This window comes from Pituophis catenifer, unplaced genomic scaffold (genome assembly GCF_029215685.1).
Source record: "Pituophis catenifer annectens isolate HBS135680 unplaced genomic scaffold, rPitCat1.0.hap2 SCAF_2, whole genome shotgun sequence".
In the NCBI taxonomy this organism is placed as follows: domain Eukaryota; kingdom Metazoa; phylum Chordata; class Lepidosauria; order Squamata; family Colubridae; genus Pituophis; species Pituophis catenifer.
Genome location: NW_027256882.1, coordinates 19,532,347 through 19,550,943, shown reverse-complemented (window position 1 = coordinate 19,550,943; position 18,597 = coordinate 19,532,347). Strand labels below are relative to the sequence as shown.

Here is an 18,597-nt window from a genome sequence, read left to right as displayed (position 1 = left end):
CCTTTCCTCAGTGGTTCATTTTCTTTTACCTCATCTAGGTGACTTTGTCATTAAAGGCTGTTCCACGCCTTTTGATCTTTCTCGGGTGCAGAGAAAAGTGACCCTGTGAAGGGACTGAGTCTTTTTTTTATTTATTTATTTATTTATTTGATTTATATGCCGCCCTTCTCCAGAGACTCAGGGCGGCTTACAATGTGCTAAGCAATAGCCTTGATCCTTTTGTATATTTATACAAAGTCAGCTTATTGCCCCCACAACTGGGTCCTCAATTTACCTATCTTAGAAAGGATGGAAGGCTGAGTCAACCTTGAGCCTGGCGAGATTCGAACCTGCAGTAATTGCAGGCAGCTGGTCTTTTTTTTTTTTTGAATTTTTTTTTATTTTTAAACAAAACTTAAAACATAAAACAATTGTCATCCATTACAATTACAGAAAGTGTATTGATCGGTTATGAATCTTTTGTGCTTAATCCTCTATCCCACATTTTCTTATTTAACAGTTTATTACATTATTATTCTCCTTTACCAATTATTTAACAGTAAATTATCCTCTATAAGGGGGAAAAAAAACCCTTTATATATTTTATTATCTTATCCATTTCATTTCATATTTCACTTCCATTCTTTCTTGTCTAACCATTGATAAAATAAATCCCATATCAAATAATATTGTTTATCTTCTTGTTCCCTAATTTCAAATGTCAATTTACTCATTTCAGCACACTCCAAAATTTTCTTGATAACGTCGTCATCCATGGGTATCTTCTCTCCTTTCCAGTTTCTAGCAAATACAATTCTAGCTGCCGTTAAAACACTCACAATTAAATATCTCATTTCTCTATTGTATATTTCTGGTAAAATCCCCAATAAAAATATCTCTGGTTTAAAGTCAATATGTTTCTTTGTCATTTTTTCCAACCACCTGTGGATTTTAGTCCAATATCTTTTAGCTTTTGCACATGTCCACCACATATGGTAATATGAGCCCGGGGTCTGATGACACTTCCAACATTTCTCCGATTTATTCTTGTACATTCTGGCTATTCTCGCTGGGGGTAAATGCCACCTGTAAAACATCTTATACAAGTTTTCCTTATATGCTGTTCCTAATAACAGGGTGCTTTAGACCAATGTACTACCAAGGCTCCTGCTGAACTTGGAAGCTGAGAGGCTTCTTTTCCACCCAGCCATTGGCGCACAGCACCAGAAAGACCTTCGGTCACTACCCCCATCTTTGCGCATGTGCAGCTTTCTTCTCACCGGCTGAAGGACTTTTCGGCACCCTGCAGCCAGGTGGCTAAGAGGCTTCTTTGTTTCGGTCAGCTTACCATCTGATGGACAGGTCGGGTGGGTGAGCGGGGAGCGACCAGTGGACCAGTTCAGGCTGCCGTTACTATCAGTTCAGAAAACTAGTTTCTAAAGTTACTAACTATTTGGTAGAACCGGGCCCAACCAGTAACAACCCACCACTGATAAGGATCCTTCCAACTCTGTTAATCTGTTAAATACATTTTGGGGAGAAACCCCTACAAGAGTTAGTACATTCCAATGATTTTCTGACTCTCTGCCTAACAAAATTCATTTTGACTGATGAAGTTACTTGGATGAATAACAAAATTGTTGTTTCGATGAAGAAAGACACGTAGGCAGGAAGATGGTTCACGGGAAGGCCCTTCAGTGGGAAGGCACCTTGTGGAAGGCACACTGACCCCATTCAAAAGGCTCCCTTTTATTGTCATTTTACAACTATCATGGCAAAATATTAATCAACATTTACTTGTACTGATTGGCTAAAGAAGGCTCGTGAATTCCATATGGACCCCTTGTGTTTCCCTCATGTTCTTCCTGTGACAAACAATTGCCTACGTGCCGGGTCCCCATGCCTTGCATATCTGAGATAAGGTCTCTGCCAGACATCCTGTCTTTACATTCCTGATGAGATTAGGACTTTGTGCTGACGTTGTTTACTCAGCGTGGTTTGCCAACCACTGAGATCACACCATCCCCACACAAAATATCTCAGTTTAACAAATTTTGGTCCACTTGTCATGATTTAACCTTTTTTTAATACTCATATTTATACATTTCCGAAAAGGAAGATACGATGATAATTGTAGATATGCATATTTAATTTTATGTAAGCACAAATATTCACTATTAGCAAGCTTTAGTTCACTTTCCTGTCTGTCTATGTTACTATGTTCCATGTTTCACATTTCTACATTTCTTCTGGTTGTAAGCTGTTCCTTTGTATTCAAGTCTGGCCTCAAAATGATAATGTAGCACTTGGGGATGAAGATGCAGCTCAGCAGACCAGCATTGGAGGTCAGGATGGAGAAGACCTGCACAGCCACCATGTATTTCCCTTTGGTGCTCAGGTAGGAAGGCACAAAGGTCACCCAGACACTGCAGAAGACCAGCATGCTGAAGGTGATCAGCTTGGCTTCATTGAAGGCCCCAGGGAGATTTCTGGCCAGGAAAGCCACCATGAAACAGATGGAAGCCAGAAAGCCCAAATAGCTGAGGGTGATGTAGAACATGACAACAGCCCCTTCATTGCATTGCAAAATGATCTCTCCAGGCTGGGAGTGGAAGTCAGAGTCAGGAAATGGTGGAGAAACTCCAAGCCAGATGGAGCAGATGATAATTTGGCCAGTAGAAGAAGAAAGGATGATGGAGTTGGCCAAACTCTTTCCCAACCATTTCTTCATTCGGTTTCCTGGTTTTGTGGCCAAGAAAGCCAGCATCACGGTGATTGTTTTGGCCAAGAGAGAAGAAATGGCAACCGAGAAGATGATGCTGAAAACTGTTTGTCGGAGAAGGCAAGTGGCTTTCCTTGGTTGACCAATGAAGAGAAAAGGTGACAAGAAGCAAAGCAGGAGGGAGACCAGGAGGATGTAAGAGAGGTCTCGGTTGTTGGCTTTGACAATGGGAGTTTCTCGGTATTTAATGAATATGATTAAAACAAGACTTGTGGTTAGGAAGAGGAGTAAGGCAAAAGAGGCCAGGATAGTGCCCAGATGTTCTTCATAAGACAGGAATGTTATAAATTTAGGGATACAATCGACTTGATCCTCATTTGGGTATTTGTCATCTGGACAATTGGTGCATTTTTCTGTATCTGAGAAAAACAAAAAGCAATATTATTTTAATATTCTATCCTTTCACTTTTCAAGAAACACATTCTTCAGACAACAACTTTTACTAGGGGTATTTTCCAAATTGCATTTCCTAAAATCTCCAGAGAAAGAAACTAAGAGTAATATCATTTTGTTAAAAAAAAAAGAAGAAGCTATAATTCTATGAAACTGAGTTGGGGCCCAATTGGTTTCCTGTGTAGAGTGCAGAATCTTAGTAGGAATCTACATTATTAGTTGTAAAAAATGAATCAATCTTTCCAGGAAAATTCTTGAGTCCTGCCAGATGGAACATCTTGATGTACTTGACTCACAGGATGTCAACTTTATGAAATCTAGTTGGCTGGCAGAGAAAGCTAGTCTTGCAAATAATCTGGAATGGTTACTGGGACTTTGGTAATAAGGATGTAATGACATGCATCCATAAATTGTTTCAACTCCTACACTGAAAACGACGCTATGGAGCATGGCACACAAAGACAACTAGGCACAAGAACAGTGTTTTCCCAAACGCCATTACTCTGCTAAACAAATAATTCCCTCAACACTGTCAAACTATTCACTAAGGCTGCATTACTATTGCTATTGGTCTTTTCATTGTTCCTGTCTCCCATCTCCTCCCACTTGTGACTGTATGACTGTAACTTTGTTGCTTGTATCCTTGCAATTTATATTGATATTGATTGTTTCCTAGTATGATTTGATTGCTTATTGCACTGTATGACTGTCACTGGGTGTTGTGCCTTGTGATTCTTGTCGAGTGTATCTTGTCTTTTTATGTACACTGAGAGCATATGCACCAAAGACAAATTCCTTGTGTGTCCAATCACACTTGGCCAATAGAGAATTCTATTATTATCTATAACTGTTCACATCTTTTCAGCTTCTCAGTGAACTTCAACCAGAGACCCATTTTACAATAATCCTTCCAGGAGGTGAACCTATAACAATTCCTCAAGTTTCAAAGAACTCAGGTGTCCCCAGAAAGGCAAATGTGGCAGAACATATTCAAATTGAAAAGCATAAGACATATTTTCTCTGGGACTAGTAAAGGTTACACAGTCAGTCACGCTCTGCTATCTCTTCCCAGCCCCTTGTTCAGGGTCTTTTTGCTATTCTTTCCTTTAGATATGCAGTTTGAAAATAGACAAGAAGACCAATTGAGCTTCCATCAGTCTTTTAACTTGCATTTTCATGAAAATATTTTGGATGAATCCACTTCCATGACACCTGCCCTTTCCTTTGGTGTGACCCACCTTCCTGTGTGGAGATGGTCCCCTCTGGACAAGGAACACAGTCATAGCAGCAAACTGGCTCTCCTTCTCGAGCCCGCTTGACAAATCCAGGATGACATTTTCCCCCACATTTGGACTGTGGCAGAGACTAAGCAGTTAAACAAGGAAAACCAAAGAAAATGTATCAGAAAATGTGTCAGAAAATGGAGGTCGACGTGAACATCAGCCAAGTAGTCTCTAGGCTTCACTTAGGTACATTTAAAATTTCTAAATAACGATAGAAATTTTCCATCGCCTGACCCAGTGGGCTTATTCAGATTAGGTGAAATTAGAGAATAATATGAAACCATCCTAGAGGACATATATGGGGTCCCCCTAACCAATTTGCTCATATTGAAGAAGTCACTCAGATGAACAGCAAACCCTTTCAAAGCAACAAGAAAAGAAGGTTAGTTGCCATGAAATTTCTAACTAGTTCCAAACATTGTAGGAGATAGGACTACTGCCAGAAGGACTTTTCTACTTAATAAAGTTTGAAGGGATAGAATTGAGAAAAGATTTAGCATTAAGTAAATGTTTTTCCTGCATCAACTCAGAAACTCAGAATGCCCAAGGAGCTGCTGATAGCATTCTACAGAGGAATTACTGAGTCTGTAATTTTTACTTCTATAACTATCTGGTTTGGTATAGCAATGAAACAGGACAGGTACAGACTTCAACAAATATTTAGGGCTGCCGAAAAAACAATTGCAACCAGCCTGCCTTCCACTGAGGACCTGTTATACTGCACGGGTTGGAAAGAGAGCTGAGAAAATATCTACGGACCTCTCATATCCGGGACATAAACTGTTTCAACTCCTCCCTTCAGGAGGCCACTACAGGGCATTGCATGCCAAAACAACCAGACATAGGCAGTTTCTCCCCCCCCCATGTCATCACTCTTCTTTACTTTACTTTACTTTTACTTTTATTTGATTTATATACCGCCCTACTCCCGAAGGACTCAGGGCGGTGAACAGCCAACAATAAAATACATACATACAAAATTTAAAAAGCAGAGATAAAATCGAATTAAATAGTTTGGCCCAGACAGATTTAAAACCCCAATCAATTTAAAACAAATTTAAACATCTAATTCTCAGAGCATTGTCATGTGTAAGAATATTTAACCATGAAGTAGGGCTGTATTACTGTCACCCTTATCATCTTTTCTATTACCTTCTCATATTGGTACCTTATGATTTATCACTTTGTTTTTTTATGGCATTTATGTACTGGAGACAAATTCCATATGCATTCAATCACACTTGGGCAATAAAGAATATTCTATTCTATTCTATTCTATTCTATTCTATTCTATTCTATTCTATTCTATTCTATTCTATTCTATTCTACTCTACTCTACTCTACTCTACTCTACTCTACTCTACTCTACTCTACTCTACTCTACTGAATCAGTGGGTTTGTTCTCATGGCTATATTAATATGCATTCCTTCATTTTTCATATATCCATGATTTTAAAGTATGATGATCTCAGATTAAATTTTAGAATAAATTTCATTCTAAAACATCTACTATTTTTTTTATCCTATTACATTTATTACAACACAAATAGACTGTGATGAGAAAACAAAATTATGCCCAATAGGATTTAGAAAGGTTTTGTCTAGACTAGATAAAAATTCAACAGCTGTTCCCCTTTGAAAGTAGTTCAAACAATCTCCCTGTTAACACACAAAGGAAAAGATATAGAAATTACAGTTATCAAAATTAAATGAGCTGTTCTTTGGTTTTCTATATTTATATTCTCTGTTCATAAAGCTGTCTTGCTATTGAAATGAGACTAAAGATTACTGCCTATTTTCTAGAATTGTACTGAGGTGAGATGGAGATGAGAATGTGTCCCTCAGGAACAGTAAGTTAGCCACCTTTTGCTGAAGCACATGGAATATAGGTATGAGTTCTGTGGGAAAAGGCCCAGCTCGGTATTCAAGAAAAGTCCTTTCTTTTGAAGAACTGTAAGTAGGTAACACCAACTGGTGTGGAAAGAAATACCCAAATTTATTATTAGTCAAATTAGAAGCCTTCTTTTTGCCCAGAGAGACTTTAAGGTAGCTAACAATCAAAATGTACAATTGCATTCAAGGGGTTTTCAGAAGAAGTGTCATTTTACAAGCGAAAAGCCAAATCTAATCCAAATATTGTTACTTTCAATATGAGGAACGGTTTTTCTTTAGATCAAAGTCTTGCTTCAGTAATTCAATTTTCTCAGTCAGGCATTATCTCACATCAAAACAGTTTTTGATTTCAATGAAAGCCTTAGACCTCCTGTTGCTCTATCCCAGTTGAATGAAAGAGAAGCATGTATAACTCTGGTCAGCTCTGGCCTGTTTAAAAACCTCCCAGACTATGGGCTTCCCTTTCAGGAGACACTGTCTCCAACCAGGACAAGCTGAATTGTAATGCCAAGGGTTATTTCCAGGGATAGGCTGCTGCAGGTTCTCCTGGGTTTGGGAGAACCCGTAGCCTATGTTATAGCTGGTTTGGAGAACCTCCAAATCCCACCCCTGGCTGGCCACGCCCACCCCACACCGCCCCTCCAAGGAGTCTCCACGCAGCCCATTTTGGATGAGAGGTAAGTGCAGGGCCAGCATGGAGGCTTGAGGAGCAGGAAAAACAGGCCTCCCTGGAGTTCCCTGAAGTTCTGGAAGGCTAGAAATGGGCTTGTTTCTGGCCTCTGGAGGGCCTCTGGAGCCCAGGGGAGGCAGTTTTTGCCCTCCCAGAGGCTTGAGGAAAGCCTCCTTAGCTTGGGGAAGGCAAAAACGCCCCCTGTCATGGTGCAGGAGGCCGTCTAGGCCACACCCACCCAGCAACCGGGCAGAGAACCCATTGCTGACATTTTTGAAGCCCACCCCTGGTTATTTCCCACTGGATCAAGCAGGACCTCCATTCAATCTTGACCCTTTTTTTTTTTACCAGGTTCACTCCAAACTGGAACCCAAGCATTAGTTAACAGAATTGTCTTTTGCTTTGCTGTTTCTGGACAAAGAACAAACAGACGTGAGGCCATCAACCCCATAATACCTAGCACTTGAGGGCCTCTCTCATCAATTTTATCACTCAGTAGCTCAATCTGGATGTAGCTGAATCAGCTTAAAGCAGTGTCCCATATTACAGAATCTGAAAAACACCTTGATTGAAGTATTTATGAAGCCTCCCTATCCAGAAAAATGATAAATGTTTTAGTCCACACATAAAATTCTTAATGAATTTTTGACTAGGCTTAGCCCACTTGAAATGGACACTAAAAGCTTTGGAAAAGAGAGAAAAGATGCCAATGTTTCACCCACCTTATTGAGCCACTTTATCAATAAAAAAAAATATTCGTTGATAATAAGTCTCTGCCTTTGAAAATTACCCAGATGCACTTCTATGCAATCCTCTTCAGGGATAATCACCCAACTCAGGATGCTCATATCTGCTGCCAGATCTCCATGTTGGTCCAAGTATAGTTCCATCTCAGAAAGATTGCAAAATTCATTCTTCTGCAGAAAGGGATGAAGCTGGAATGGAAACAGCTACCAATTTGAAAAGCAAAAAACTTGCTATCTAAACCAACATGGTTTTTCTACATTTAAACCTTTCTTCTATGTGTGCCTAATTTCCAAATATTCTTAATTTTGACAAAAGGTGTTATCATTACCTGCATAACAGAGTGAAAATGTTTCAGCAAAACTTGTCAATCATATATTCTACACTTGTCTAATTTGCAAATATTCTTAGTTGGAAAACAAGTGTTACTACTGTTTTGGTTGATTGTTCTCACTGTCAGAAAATTTCTCCTGATTTCTAGGTTGAATTTCTCCTTGATCAGTTTCCTTCCATTATTCCTTGTCTGGACTTCAGGTGCCTTGGAAAATAGCTTGACCCCCTCCTCTCTGTGGCAGCCCCTCAAATATTGGAAGACTGCTCCAATATTTGTCATGTCTCCCCTGGTCCTTCTCCTCACTAGACTAGCCATGCCTTCATAGGTTCTTCATATGTTTTAGTCTCCAGTCCCCTAATCTTCCTGGTTGCTCTTCTGAAGAATAGATGACCAATGAAGAATAGATGATCAATTAGAACTTGATCATCTTTTCTTCTATAATTTAAAATATTACATCCAGTTTTGGTCACTACAATATAAAACAGATGTTGAAATGCCAGAAAGAGTGCAGAGAAGAGCAACAAAGAGGATTAGGGGAATGGATGCTAAAACATGTGAAGAATGGTTGCAGGAATTGGGTATCCCTAGTCTAGTGAAAAGAAGGATTGGAGTGTCATGACAGAAGTATTCCGATATCTAAGGGGCTGACAAAAAGAAGAGGGAGTGAACCTATTCTCCAAAGCACATGAAGCAGTGGTGGGTTGCTACCAGTTCGCCCTGGTTCAGGCGAACTGGTAGCGGAAGCGGGAGGAGGCTCCGCCCACCCACCTGGACATCATAAATATGTTCTGCGCGTGCGCAGTAGCTTCTCTGCATGTGCAGAAGTGGCGTGCATGAGCGAAGCAAGTGCGTGTACGCGAGCAAACCGGTAGCAAAAGTTTAGTGAAACCCACCACTGACCTCAAAGCAGGACAAAAAGCAATGGATGGAAACTAATCAAGGAGAGATCCAACCTAGAACTAAGGAATTTCCTGACAGAACAATTTCTGAATGGAACAACTTTCCTCCAGAAGTTGCTGATTCTTCAACACTGGAGGTTTTTTAAAAGAGATTGGGCAACTTTTGTCTGAAATAGTGTAGAGTTTTCTGCCTGACCAAAACTGATTGGACTAGAAGATCTCCAAGTTCTCTTCCTACTCTGTTATTTTGGGTTTTTTTTATTATTATAGATAAACTTGATAAATCATCATTTTGTATTGCAAGATTTATAATTAGTCTTAAGACATCCCTGCTTACATAGAAACATAGGCAACTGATGGCAGAAAAAGGCCTCATGGACAAAGGATCTGGCCTTTGATTTATTTATTTTTTTGTATTCTTTTTAATTAATTAATTTATTTTTTAATTAGGGGTATTATTTTTATTTTGGAAGTTGGTTCCAAACTTCCACTAGTCTTTCTGTAAAGTCATACTTTCTAACATTATTTGAACTCCCCTTCTGTCAGTTCGAGGTTATGCCTCCGAGTCCTTAATTTTGCTTAAAATTGAAAATACTACCTTCTATAACCTTATTCACATCTTAATACATTTAAAAAATTCAATCATGTCCCCTTTTCCCCTTCTGTTCTCTCTTGGCTGTACAAACTCATATTTTGATCTCTTTTGAAAAGTACCAAGCTTCCAGAAATATATTCATGATTTCATCATAGAGAGAGGTGCATAATGAAAATTCAGCAGAAAAGTATCTGATTTTCAGAAAGTGGGTCTTGATAAAGTATATTATCTCATGTATGAACAAAATTATTAGATCTATATCTCATTAAGGTTTCATTTCTACTATTTCCTGTATAAGTATAGTCTACCGTAAGTGTATGTATTTGTATAGGTATAGGTATATGCAGAGGTGGGATTCACTTAACTTCCCTACTGGTTCGCAATTGTGAGTGTGCATGCACTCCCTTCTCTTGCATGCACCACTCTGCACATGTGCATGGCCTTCTGTGCATGTAAAGTGCTTGTGCATTACATCCGGGAGGGTGGGCAGAGGGTTGCTGCTACCAATTCACCTAATCCGGAGAGAACCGGCTGAATCCCACCACTGGGTATATGTGTACATGGGTGTGGAGTGGCTCAGCATTAAATATACTGAATTTATCAGCTGGAAAGCTGACAGCCTGGGTTCAAGACCTGAGCACCACACAACAGGGTGAGTTCCTGTCACTTGCCTCAGCTCCTACCCACCTAGCAGTTTGAAAGCATGCAAATGCGAGTAGGCAAATAGGTACCACTTCAGTGGGAAGGTAACAACATTCCATGTGTCCCAGCTTACAGTTATACTGGCCACATGACCATGAAAATGTCTGTGGACAATGCTTGCTCCCTTGGCTAAGAGATGTGCACCACCTTCTGGAGTCAGACATGACTGGACAGGGAAAATTTTTACCTTTATGTGTATATACACTGTACTGGGCATTGATTATAATAAGTTGGCAGTAGTAATATTTTAATAACGTCATGATAATCATATAATTAATTTTGTGATATTATCAGTAATGATTCAGGGGAAGAAGGATGAGAGATACCAAACTTGGTAAGAATATTTGAGAAAATGATAGTTGATTAGAAACCAAATGTCAGTTATCAGTGTGATGCTCATGGAAAAGAGTCAAATGCATCCATAAGGATCTCAGGAACCTTCTGGTTTGCGGTGACCCCAGCTCAAGTATCAGGTCACTTTGGAGGCACTATGCTTGGAGAAGACTTTGTATAAAAACCAGACACCCTTTTTTAAAATTAGCAGTATTTAATGTTAAATTATATCTGTCATAGTATCCAGTCTTAGAAACATTACTCACAAAGTGAACAGATTGCCAACAATTGCCTGTTGGCCACACAAGGAGGTGCAGAAAGTTCCCCCTAATTTCCCTTTGGATTTCTTCTCTAAAGAAACTACGTTTCATGAATCCTTGTCAGGATCCCATACCTGCCATGGCTGCATCTTTGGAAGGCCCAACTTCTCTTCGCCCTCCTTCCTTCTCCTCTTGGATCTGGAGGAATATGCAGCATTCAAGGCATGGGCCAGAGTCTTAATGACACTGTAAGCACGGTGGTCAATTTTTAACCTGTTGCTTTTATCTTGGGTCTCCAGTGGTGCTTTCTGGATGCATCTTCTCCGGCCTTTGACAGAAAAGACGTGCTTCGAAAAAGAACAGTGAAAACACTTATGCAAGGGTTCCACAAATATAAATGGTTCGAAGGAATCTTCATACCCTCTTTCCTGAATAACAAAGTTCCAAATACTATGGACATATTCATAAAGTCTGTGACTTTTCATTGGCAAGTCTCCAAAGAGTGTGATGATCCAGACTTTGCCTTCAATGGGTTGTGACAAACCTTCAAGTGTAAAATGGACTTGGTGAATTCCATCCATCATGCTACTATAGTCTGTAAAGAAAATGAAGACATTGAGTTGCCTCCACTTAGAGATGGCATTCTTAAGTGGTGCTGCAAGTCTAGTCATAGACAATTGTTGTGATATAACAACACAAATTCCATTCCTGACAAGGGTAGGGGTAAAGGTCCTCATGAAATTTTCTCCTTGCTCTGTATCGGAAGCAAAGAGACCAATCAAGGTCCATCTGAAATGGAGGAGCAGTTGGACAATTGCTGGGTACTGGACCCCATTTTTCGGGGCCATCCGGAAGAAATAAGGGAATTGAGTTTTATCACTCAGAGCCTCTGAAACAAATCTACAAGTGATCTGAAAAAGCAATTAAGAATTCTGTGTTATATTTACAGTCAGATCATCCAAAATATTAGCTCTTAAGAAATCCAACTTGGTTCTCATGAAAATATTAGAGTAGTTTATTCTTGATTAACTATTAGGCCATATTAAGATATAATATTGATTTCATTGAGGGCCGCATCAGGGTTGTGTTTGACCTTGGGGGGGAAGGGGGCGTGGCCAGGGTGGGTGTGGCCAGCTCAATGTCACTTGTGCTGGCGGCTTCACTTGGAACGACCCTTAAACACAGAGCATTAAGAAGACTGCACATAAATATGGAATACAGGATAAAAATTAAGTTAAAAAGAATAAGAATAAAAATGCAAATAATATTTCTGTCATACTCTACAATTTAATCCAATCAGTCACATGTGTATATTTCAAGCAAAAGTGGACTGGCCCACTGGCCAGTACGCTCCCACAGAGAGGGTCTCCTCAGGGTGCCATCGGCCAAGTTATGTCAGCTGGCGACACCCAGGGGGAGGGCCTTCTCTGTGGGAGCCCCTGCCCTGTGGAATGAACTGCCCCTGGAAATGCGTAAGATCTCTGACCTCCGTGTATTTCACTGTGCCCTCAAGACCATGCTGTTTCGCCAGGCCGGGCTATCAATGTAATGATTTTAAATTGGGTGTTTTGAATTTTTGGGGTTTTAAATCTGAGTCGAAATTATTTAATAATTTTAATTATTTTTAATTGATGTCTGTCTTTGTACTTTTAATAGGCTGTACACCACCCTGAGTCCTTCGGGAGAATGGCAGTATAGAAATAAAATTATTTATTTATTTATTTATTTATTATTTATTAAACTATTTCATTCCAATAAAGGGACCTACTACATAGCTCAATGAATATTCTCAGTCATCCTGTAGAGTTGGCTGGAAGTTAAGTGATGGCAATTGGACTTCATTTTTGATTTGAAACTTTTCTCTGCTTATTCAAGTAGCTTCTTTGGTGAGGGGTCGTTGGTGCTCTCTGAGTAGCTTGCAGGCATTTCATTACCCAAACTAGATAACATCATCAGTGCTAGTAAGGAGTGCTTTTTGCTGTCAATTTATATTCTGGAGGCTTGCCTGTCAGTGTTGGTGGGCTTGGTCTTAGAGAGTCTTTGGTTGGGCTGTTTACTGTTGGTTCTTTGACAGTTTCTTGATTGGGGTATTGTTGACCTTAGAGTTAATCTATGCTGATCTGGGTGCTGATTGCTGGTGGAAAGGTGTTTAAGTTTTTTTGTTTCATTTTGGGCTGGTTGATTATCTCTTTTGCATTGTCTATAGATGTCTATGTGTCTATTGATGGCTAGGTTGGTGGCACTTAACTCTAGTGATGCTTGTCTTCTAATACCTATTAAGTACCCTTGAACCCTGTTGAATGTTAAGAATTGGCCCTATTTGTGGTTTTGTTTTCTATTATATCTCCATATCATCATCATCATCATCATCATCATCATCATCATCATCATCATCATCATCAACAACAATAACAATATCATCATCATTATCATCATCATCATCTATGAGCAACTAATATAATAGCACCAGGTATGGGCCTTTTCACCTTGGAGACCATAAATCAATTCTGATCTGGGATTCATTTATTTAATTAGTGAATTTTAGTATGGAATAAAAATTGTGGGGGATATTTATTTCTGCATGGCCATGTTGACCACCTTATCAGGCAAGGGAGTGCTGGAAGAGAAGAACCATCCTCTCTTCTCCATCCACAGTCCTGCTCTGTCTAAAAGATACCAAGAAAGTGGATGATTCTTCTTCAAAGTCAAGAAACATAGAAGAGCTCTACTGATTGCTTATTTGGGAACTTCTAGTTCTAGTCCCACCTTAGGCATGAAAAATCAGCTGGGTGACTTCGAGCCAGTCACACTCTCACAGCCCAGAGGATTGATGTTGTGGGGAAAATAGGAGGAAGAAGAAGTATTAAGCATGTTCAACACTTTGAGTTCTTTATAAAGAATAATAAAGATAGGATAAAAATCAAATCCTCTTTGGCAGAGAGCATGGCAGGAACAATAAAAAAAAATCACCTGTCCAAACTAGTAGAAATAATTGGCTGGAGATGATTAGATGTATTTCCCATGGCACTCTTGTCCATCAGAAGCTCGCCTTTAAGGAATCTAAAAAAAGGTCTCCCTGTGAGATTTTTTAATGGGGAATCAATGCCTTTAGGCTTTGAATTAATTCCCATCCCAGTAGGTGTTCTTCATCTTGACCTATGATCAAGTGTCTTCCCGCTATATAGTCTTTTCAATGGGAGCAGAGCCTGACCCAAGTACCAGTCAGACCCAGCATCAGGATCAGAATGGGATCCCTGACATTCCAGCCAATGAGCAGCTGCAAGTAGGAGGTTGGGTGCATCAGAAAGTGCATCAAAGAAAGAAGGAGTCTGTCTCCAAGGAGGCTTTCTTCACCTTCACAAGTATGCAGCAGAAGCCTCCAAAGCAATGGAGACGATGTCATAAGTGGATATGGCTGCTTTGATTAATTATGTCTAGATCTATTGTTCACCAACCCCATTCACTTTACCAGATCGAGAAACACACACACACACACACACACACACACACACACACACACACACACAAACCTGAGGGACTTTGTAGGTTCCTACTAATGTAGACATCTGCATGGAGACTTCCCTGAAAGCTCCATCAATAATAGCCAGCAGGTTGTCCCTTGCTCCACAGCTATAGTTAGGAACATTGGCTTCTCCAGTAGAGAGCATGTCCATTAAGGCATCTGAAGTGTGGAGAGTGCTCATATAGTTGTCATGGATGTTGTAGCCAAGTGTGAGGTTTTGCAGGAGTTGGATATTTTTGTTGACCGCTTGAATGGCAAGAATGAAGAGTAGCATTTCTTGGAGATTAGTATCTTTAATCCTGTACAAATATTTCCATGTTATTATCATCAATATATATATATATAATATGTATTTATTAATTTATTCTTTGTCTCCACAAGCTTATTGAGTATTAAAGCAGTATTGATCCTAAAACAGAAACAGGTCATTGTCACCCATCATCATTTAAGGTTTGTTGGCGTTGAGAAGATGGGATGGAGGTAGTCCTCCATCAGGGTTATTAGTCACAGATACATCATTATTTGTAGGAGCACTTATTTTTATTTGTCAAACAATCAGGATTCAGAATCATTTAATCATTAAAGTAGGTATAATATATTCTATAAATATGTTGTAAAGAAGCAACATGAGGGAAGTATAAGTCAGCCAGCAAAGCAATTATGAAAACAAATCATTCTTATTCCTATAAAAGGTAAAGGTAAAGGTTCCCCTCGCACATATCTACTAGTCATTCCCGACTCTAGGAGGCAGTGCTTATCTCCGTTTCAAAACCAAAGAGCCAGCACTGTCCAAAGACATCTCCGTGGTTATGTGGCCACCACGATTAAATGCTGAAGGCGCACAGAACGCTGTTACCTTCCCACCAAAGGTGGTCCCTCTTTTTTCTACTTGCATTTTTTATGTGCTTTCGAACTGCTAGGTTGGCAGAAGCTGGGACAAGTAACGGGAGCTCACTCCATTACACGGCACTAGGGATTTGAACTACCGAACTACCGGCCTTTCTGATCGACAAGCTCAGTGTCTTAGCTGCTGAGCCATCACGTCCCCTTATTCCTATAAGGAGCAGCATTTAACATGGACTTGCAGGCAACTACAACACTTTCAATGATTACATGAAATAAACATCAGTATTCAAGAGTTGAACTCAGGACTGAAAGGGGAGGAGAAGATGATCTGGACTTCTGTGTCCTTCTTCCTCAAGTTCTCTTAGTGTTTCATCTGCCCTATCTTTCCATTTTACAGTCTATATTTTTTTTTTGCTTTAATTTATATGCCGCCCTTCCCCGGAGACTCAGGGTGGCTTACAATGCATTAAGCAATAGCCTTCATACTTTTGTATATTTATACAAAGTCAGCTTATTGCCCCCACAATCTGGGTCCTCATTTCACCTACCTTTGAAAGGATGGAAGACTGAGTCAACCTTGAGCCTGGTGAGATTTGAACTTGCAGTAATTGCAAGCAGCAGATGTTAATCTGTTAATAACACTGCTTAGTCCACTGTACTACAGGCTCTTTTCAGGATAAGGCAAAAAAGGATAAATCAAATTCAAAAATTTACACATCTTCTACAATTTGGTGAAATAGGAAGAAAGGAAGAAGAGTGTTAGAAATGCAAATGGGGGAAAATGCAACTCCATTGCACTGAATGACTTACAGAGAAGAAATATAACGAGCCCCGTTGAACTGCAATGGTTCAAGCAAAGGTTTTGTTGCAGTTTCAACCACACTAATGATGTGGTCTCCTGGCCCATAATAGTTCCATGGATTTCCTCTGTCTTGTTGCGTCAAAGTTGGGGGGCATTTGATTCTGAGCCTCCCAGAGTTTTGCTGGGTTAATACAAGCAGCAGCATCGTAAACAGAAGCAGGAAGTCCATTCCTGCTCGTGCTGAATCAACCAGTATTTCTAAACAATGAGTTAGAAAAATTCAGTGCACTTTCATAAAATGGAAATGCCAGTGGCTTTTCTAATTCAGACAGAGACAAACCAAGCTTGACATGGAAAAGAGAGAAATATACATTTAAAGCACATCACCTGCAAAACACTCAACATACTGTATCTAGGGGGTTTTATCCTTTTCCAATGCAAGATTCCTTCCATTTTGTTTCACTCTGATGTTTACATCAAAGGCAGTCACTGGAGAAGTAGTAAAAGAGGTTCCCAAGACTGGGATGAAGATAATTACAGTGAGAAGCAACTTCTCCTCTGGGAATCCTGATCTTCTTTGGGACTGGAGAAAAAATATTGGTGAAAAATCAAACACACCCATGGGGACACTATTCTTCAGTAGTTCTGTCTCTTCCTATTGGAACATGTTTGGAAATTAACACTGGAGGAATAAAGTTAAATCCCAGTTGAAAAGCACCTGATGTCTGAGAAGATACATGGTAAATTCTCTTCCATGTTTTCAATACTAACAGATACCACTGGACAAGCTCATCCTCCATCTTTGGTGTTGGTGACTATTATATGCTGATGATATGGGTTTTTGATTGGTGACAAATCGTACTCAACATAAATATATCCACATGGAGGGAAGTAAGCAGTGGGGTACCCCAAGGTTCCATTTTAGACCCAATACTCTTCAATATCTCCATAAACAATCTACACAAGGGAATTGAAAGGAAACTCATCAGATTTGCACATGACACTAAGCTGGCAGGAATAGCCAAAACCCCAGAAGACCAGCTCAAGATCCAAAAGGTTCTTGACAGACTTGGGCTCTATTTAACAAAATAAAATTCAACATAGATAAAAGTAAGCAAGATAAAAAAATAACTGTTGCTTCAGCAACTTGTTGGAAGTGTGGTAAGGAGGTTGGCACTTTCTATCATATGTGGTGGACCTGCTCAATGACAAAAAGTTTTTGGTCTAGAATTTGAATTTGGTTACGGGAAATAATTGATGAGGAATTAGATCTATCCCCTGAAATATTTCTCTTGGGAATAATTAGGAATGGACTTACTAAAGATAAAATCCAACTTATCATTCATATTACAACAGCGGCCAGATTAGTTTATGTGAAATTTTGGAAAGATAAAACTATACCATCAGAGGAAATTTTAATAAATAAAATTTTAGAGTGCGCAGAAATGTCAAAACTAACGAACGAGTTAAATAACAACGAGAAATCAAAACACCATGTAGTATGGGGAAAGTGGTACGAATGGTTAAATAATAGGATAAAATTATGATGTCAGGGTACGCTTATCTTTTGCAATTTAAATGTGAAATATACCTGATGTATATCTTGTAAATATGTACAAACACTGCACTTCTGATTTTAGTAGAGATTTGATGTTTTTAATCACAAAACCAATAAAGTATATTTTTTAAAAAAATAACTTTGTAGGTATAGACTAGGTGAAACTTGGTTTAATGCCAGTAACTACAAAGATTATGCAGTCCTAGTGGACAATCACTTAAATATGAGTCAACAGTGTGCAGCAGCAGCCCAAAAAACCAAGAAAAAGAGCTCATAAATCAAATCAAGATAAGTCCTAGTCTTAAAAAAGACATTTCCTCTTTACAGATTCAAAAGATTCCTTGGAATAACAATTCACTACCATGAAAGAGTGGGTTAGCAGTACCTTGGGAGTGGGGAGAAGGACTATCATTCTGGTTGGGCTTTGTGGGAAATTTTGGCTAAGCATCACAACAAACAACCTGGAGGAAAGAACCACAAGTTTTGATGTACAACATCACCACTTCAGAGTTGTGGTACCAGGAGGGATCCTGAGAACATAGCAGCCATCCCACTATAATTGACATTAGTAGCTGAACCCAGAAAGGAAACCAGAAGCTCAGGAAGAGGCTCCTACGGAGAAATATTTGGGACACATCTGTACCAGGAACAGAGCACAGGTTGATGTCCTCAAGCAGCAGCTGATCAAGACCCATGTCAAGAATGAATGGGCCTTTGTGTCTCATTGGAAAAGCTCAGCTATGAGTAATGTGGCACCTGTGACACAGGGAGCGTCCTTCTGCCTTTCTCCCTTCTCTTTAGAGTTGTTTTTTGACACTGGCATGAGGATAAGTTGAAAAGGTGACTGATTAGTCTTGTAGAGAGAGGATTGAGGGAAAGGGGAATAATCATCTCCAGAGGAGCCCCAGCAGTTGATTTCACAAAGCTGGATCAAAGTCCAAAGTTCAAGTTCACCATGGAAAATCTGTAGGCAACATCATCACACTTATTCAATCTTTTAT

At 39.6% G+C, this 18,597-nt stretch overlaps 1 protein-coding gene across 1 annotated transcript; it reads right to left on the bottom strand.

Annotated features, from left to right (window-relative positions):
• Positions 1-2,209: 2,209 nt before the first annotated feature.
• LOC139309970 (vomeronasal type-2 receptor 26-like) lies at positions 2,210-16,267 on the bottom strand. The gene is made up of 6 exons (XM_070934151.1): positions 16,047-16,267; positions 14,398-14,689; positions 11,002-11,778; positions 7,723-7,935; positions 4,393-4,519; positions 2,210-3,120 (listed from the first exon to the last, which is right to left on the bottom strand). The coding sequence occupies exons 1-6, from the start codon at positions 16,265-16,267 to the stop codon at positions 2,210-2,212; spliced, it is 2,541 nt and encodes an 846-aa protein (XP_070790252.1).
• Positions 16,268-18,597: the final 2,330 nt, after the last annotated feature.

Coding starts and splice junctions, on each gene's coding strand:
- LOC139309970 (XM_070934151.1), bottom strand. CDS start 16,267: ATGGACTTCCTGCTTCTGTTTACGATGCTGCTGCTTGTATTAACCCAG. Junction 14,690..16,046: donor GCTCGTTATATTTCTTCTCT/GTAAGTCATTCA, acceptor ATATTTGTACAG/GATTAAAGATACTAATCTCC. Junction 7,936..11,001: donor CAAAGATGCAGCCATGGCAG/GTATGGGATCCT, acceptor TTTCCATTCCAG/CTTCATCCCTTTCTGCAGAA.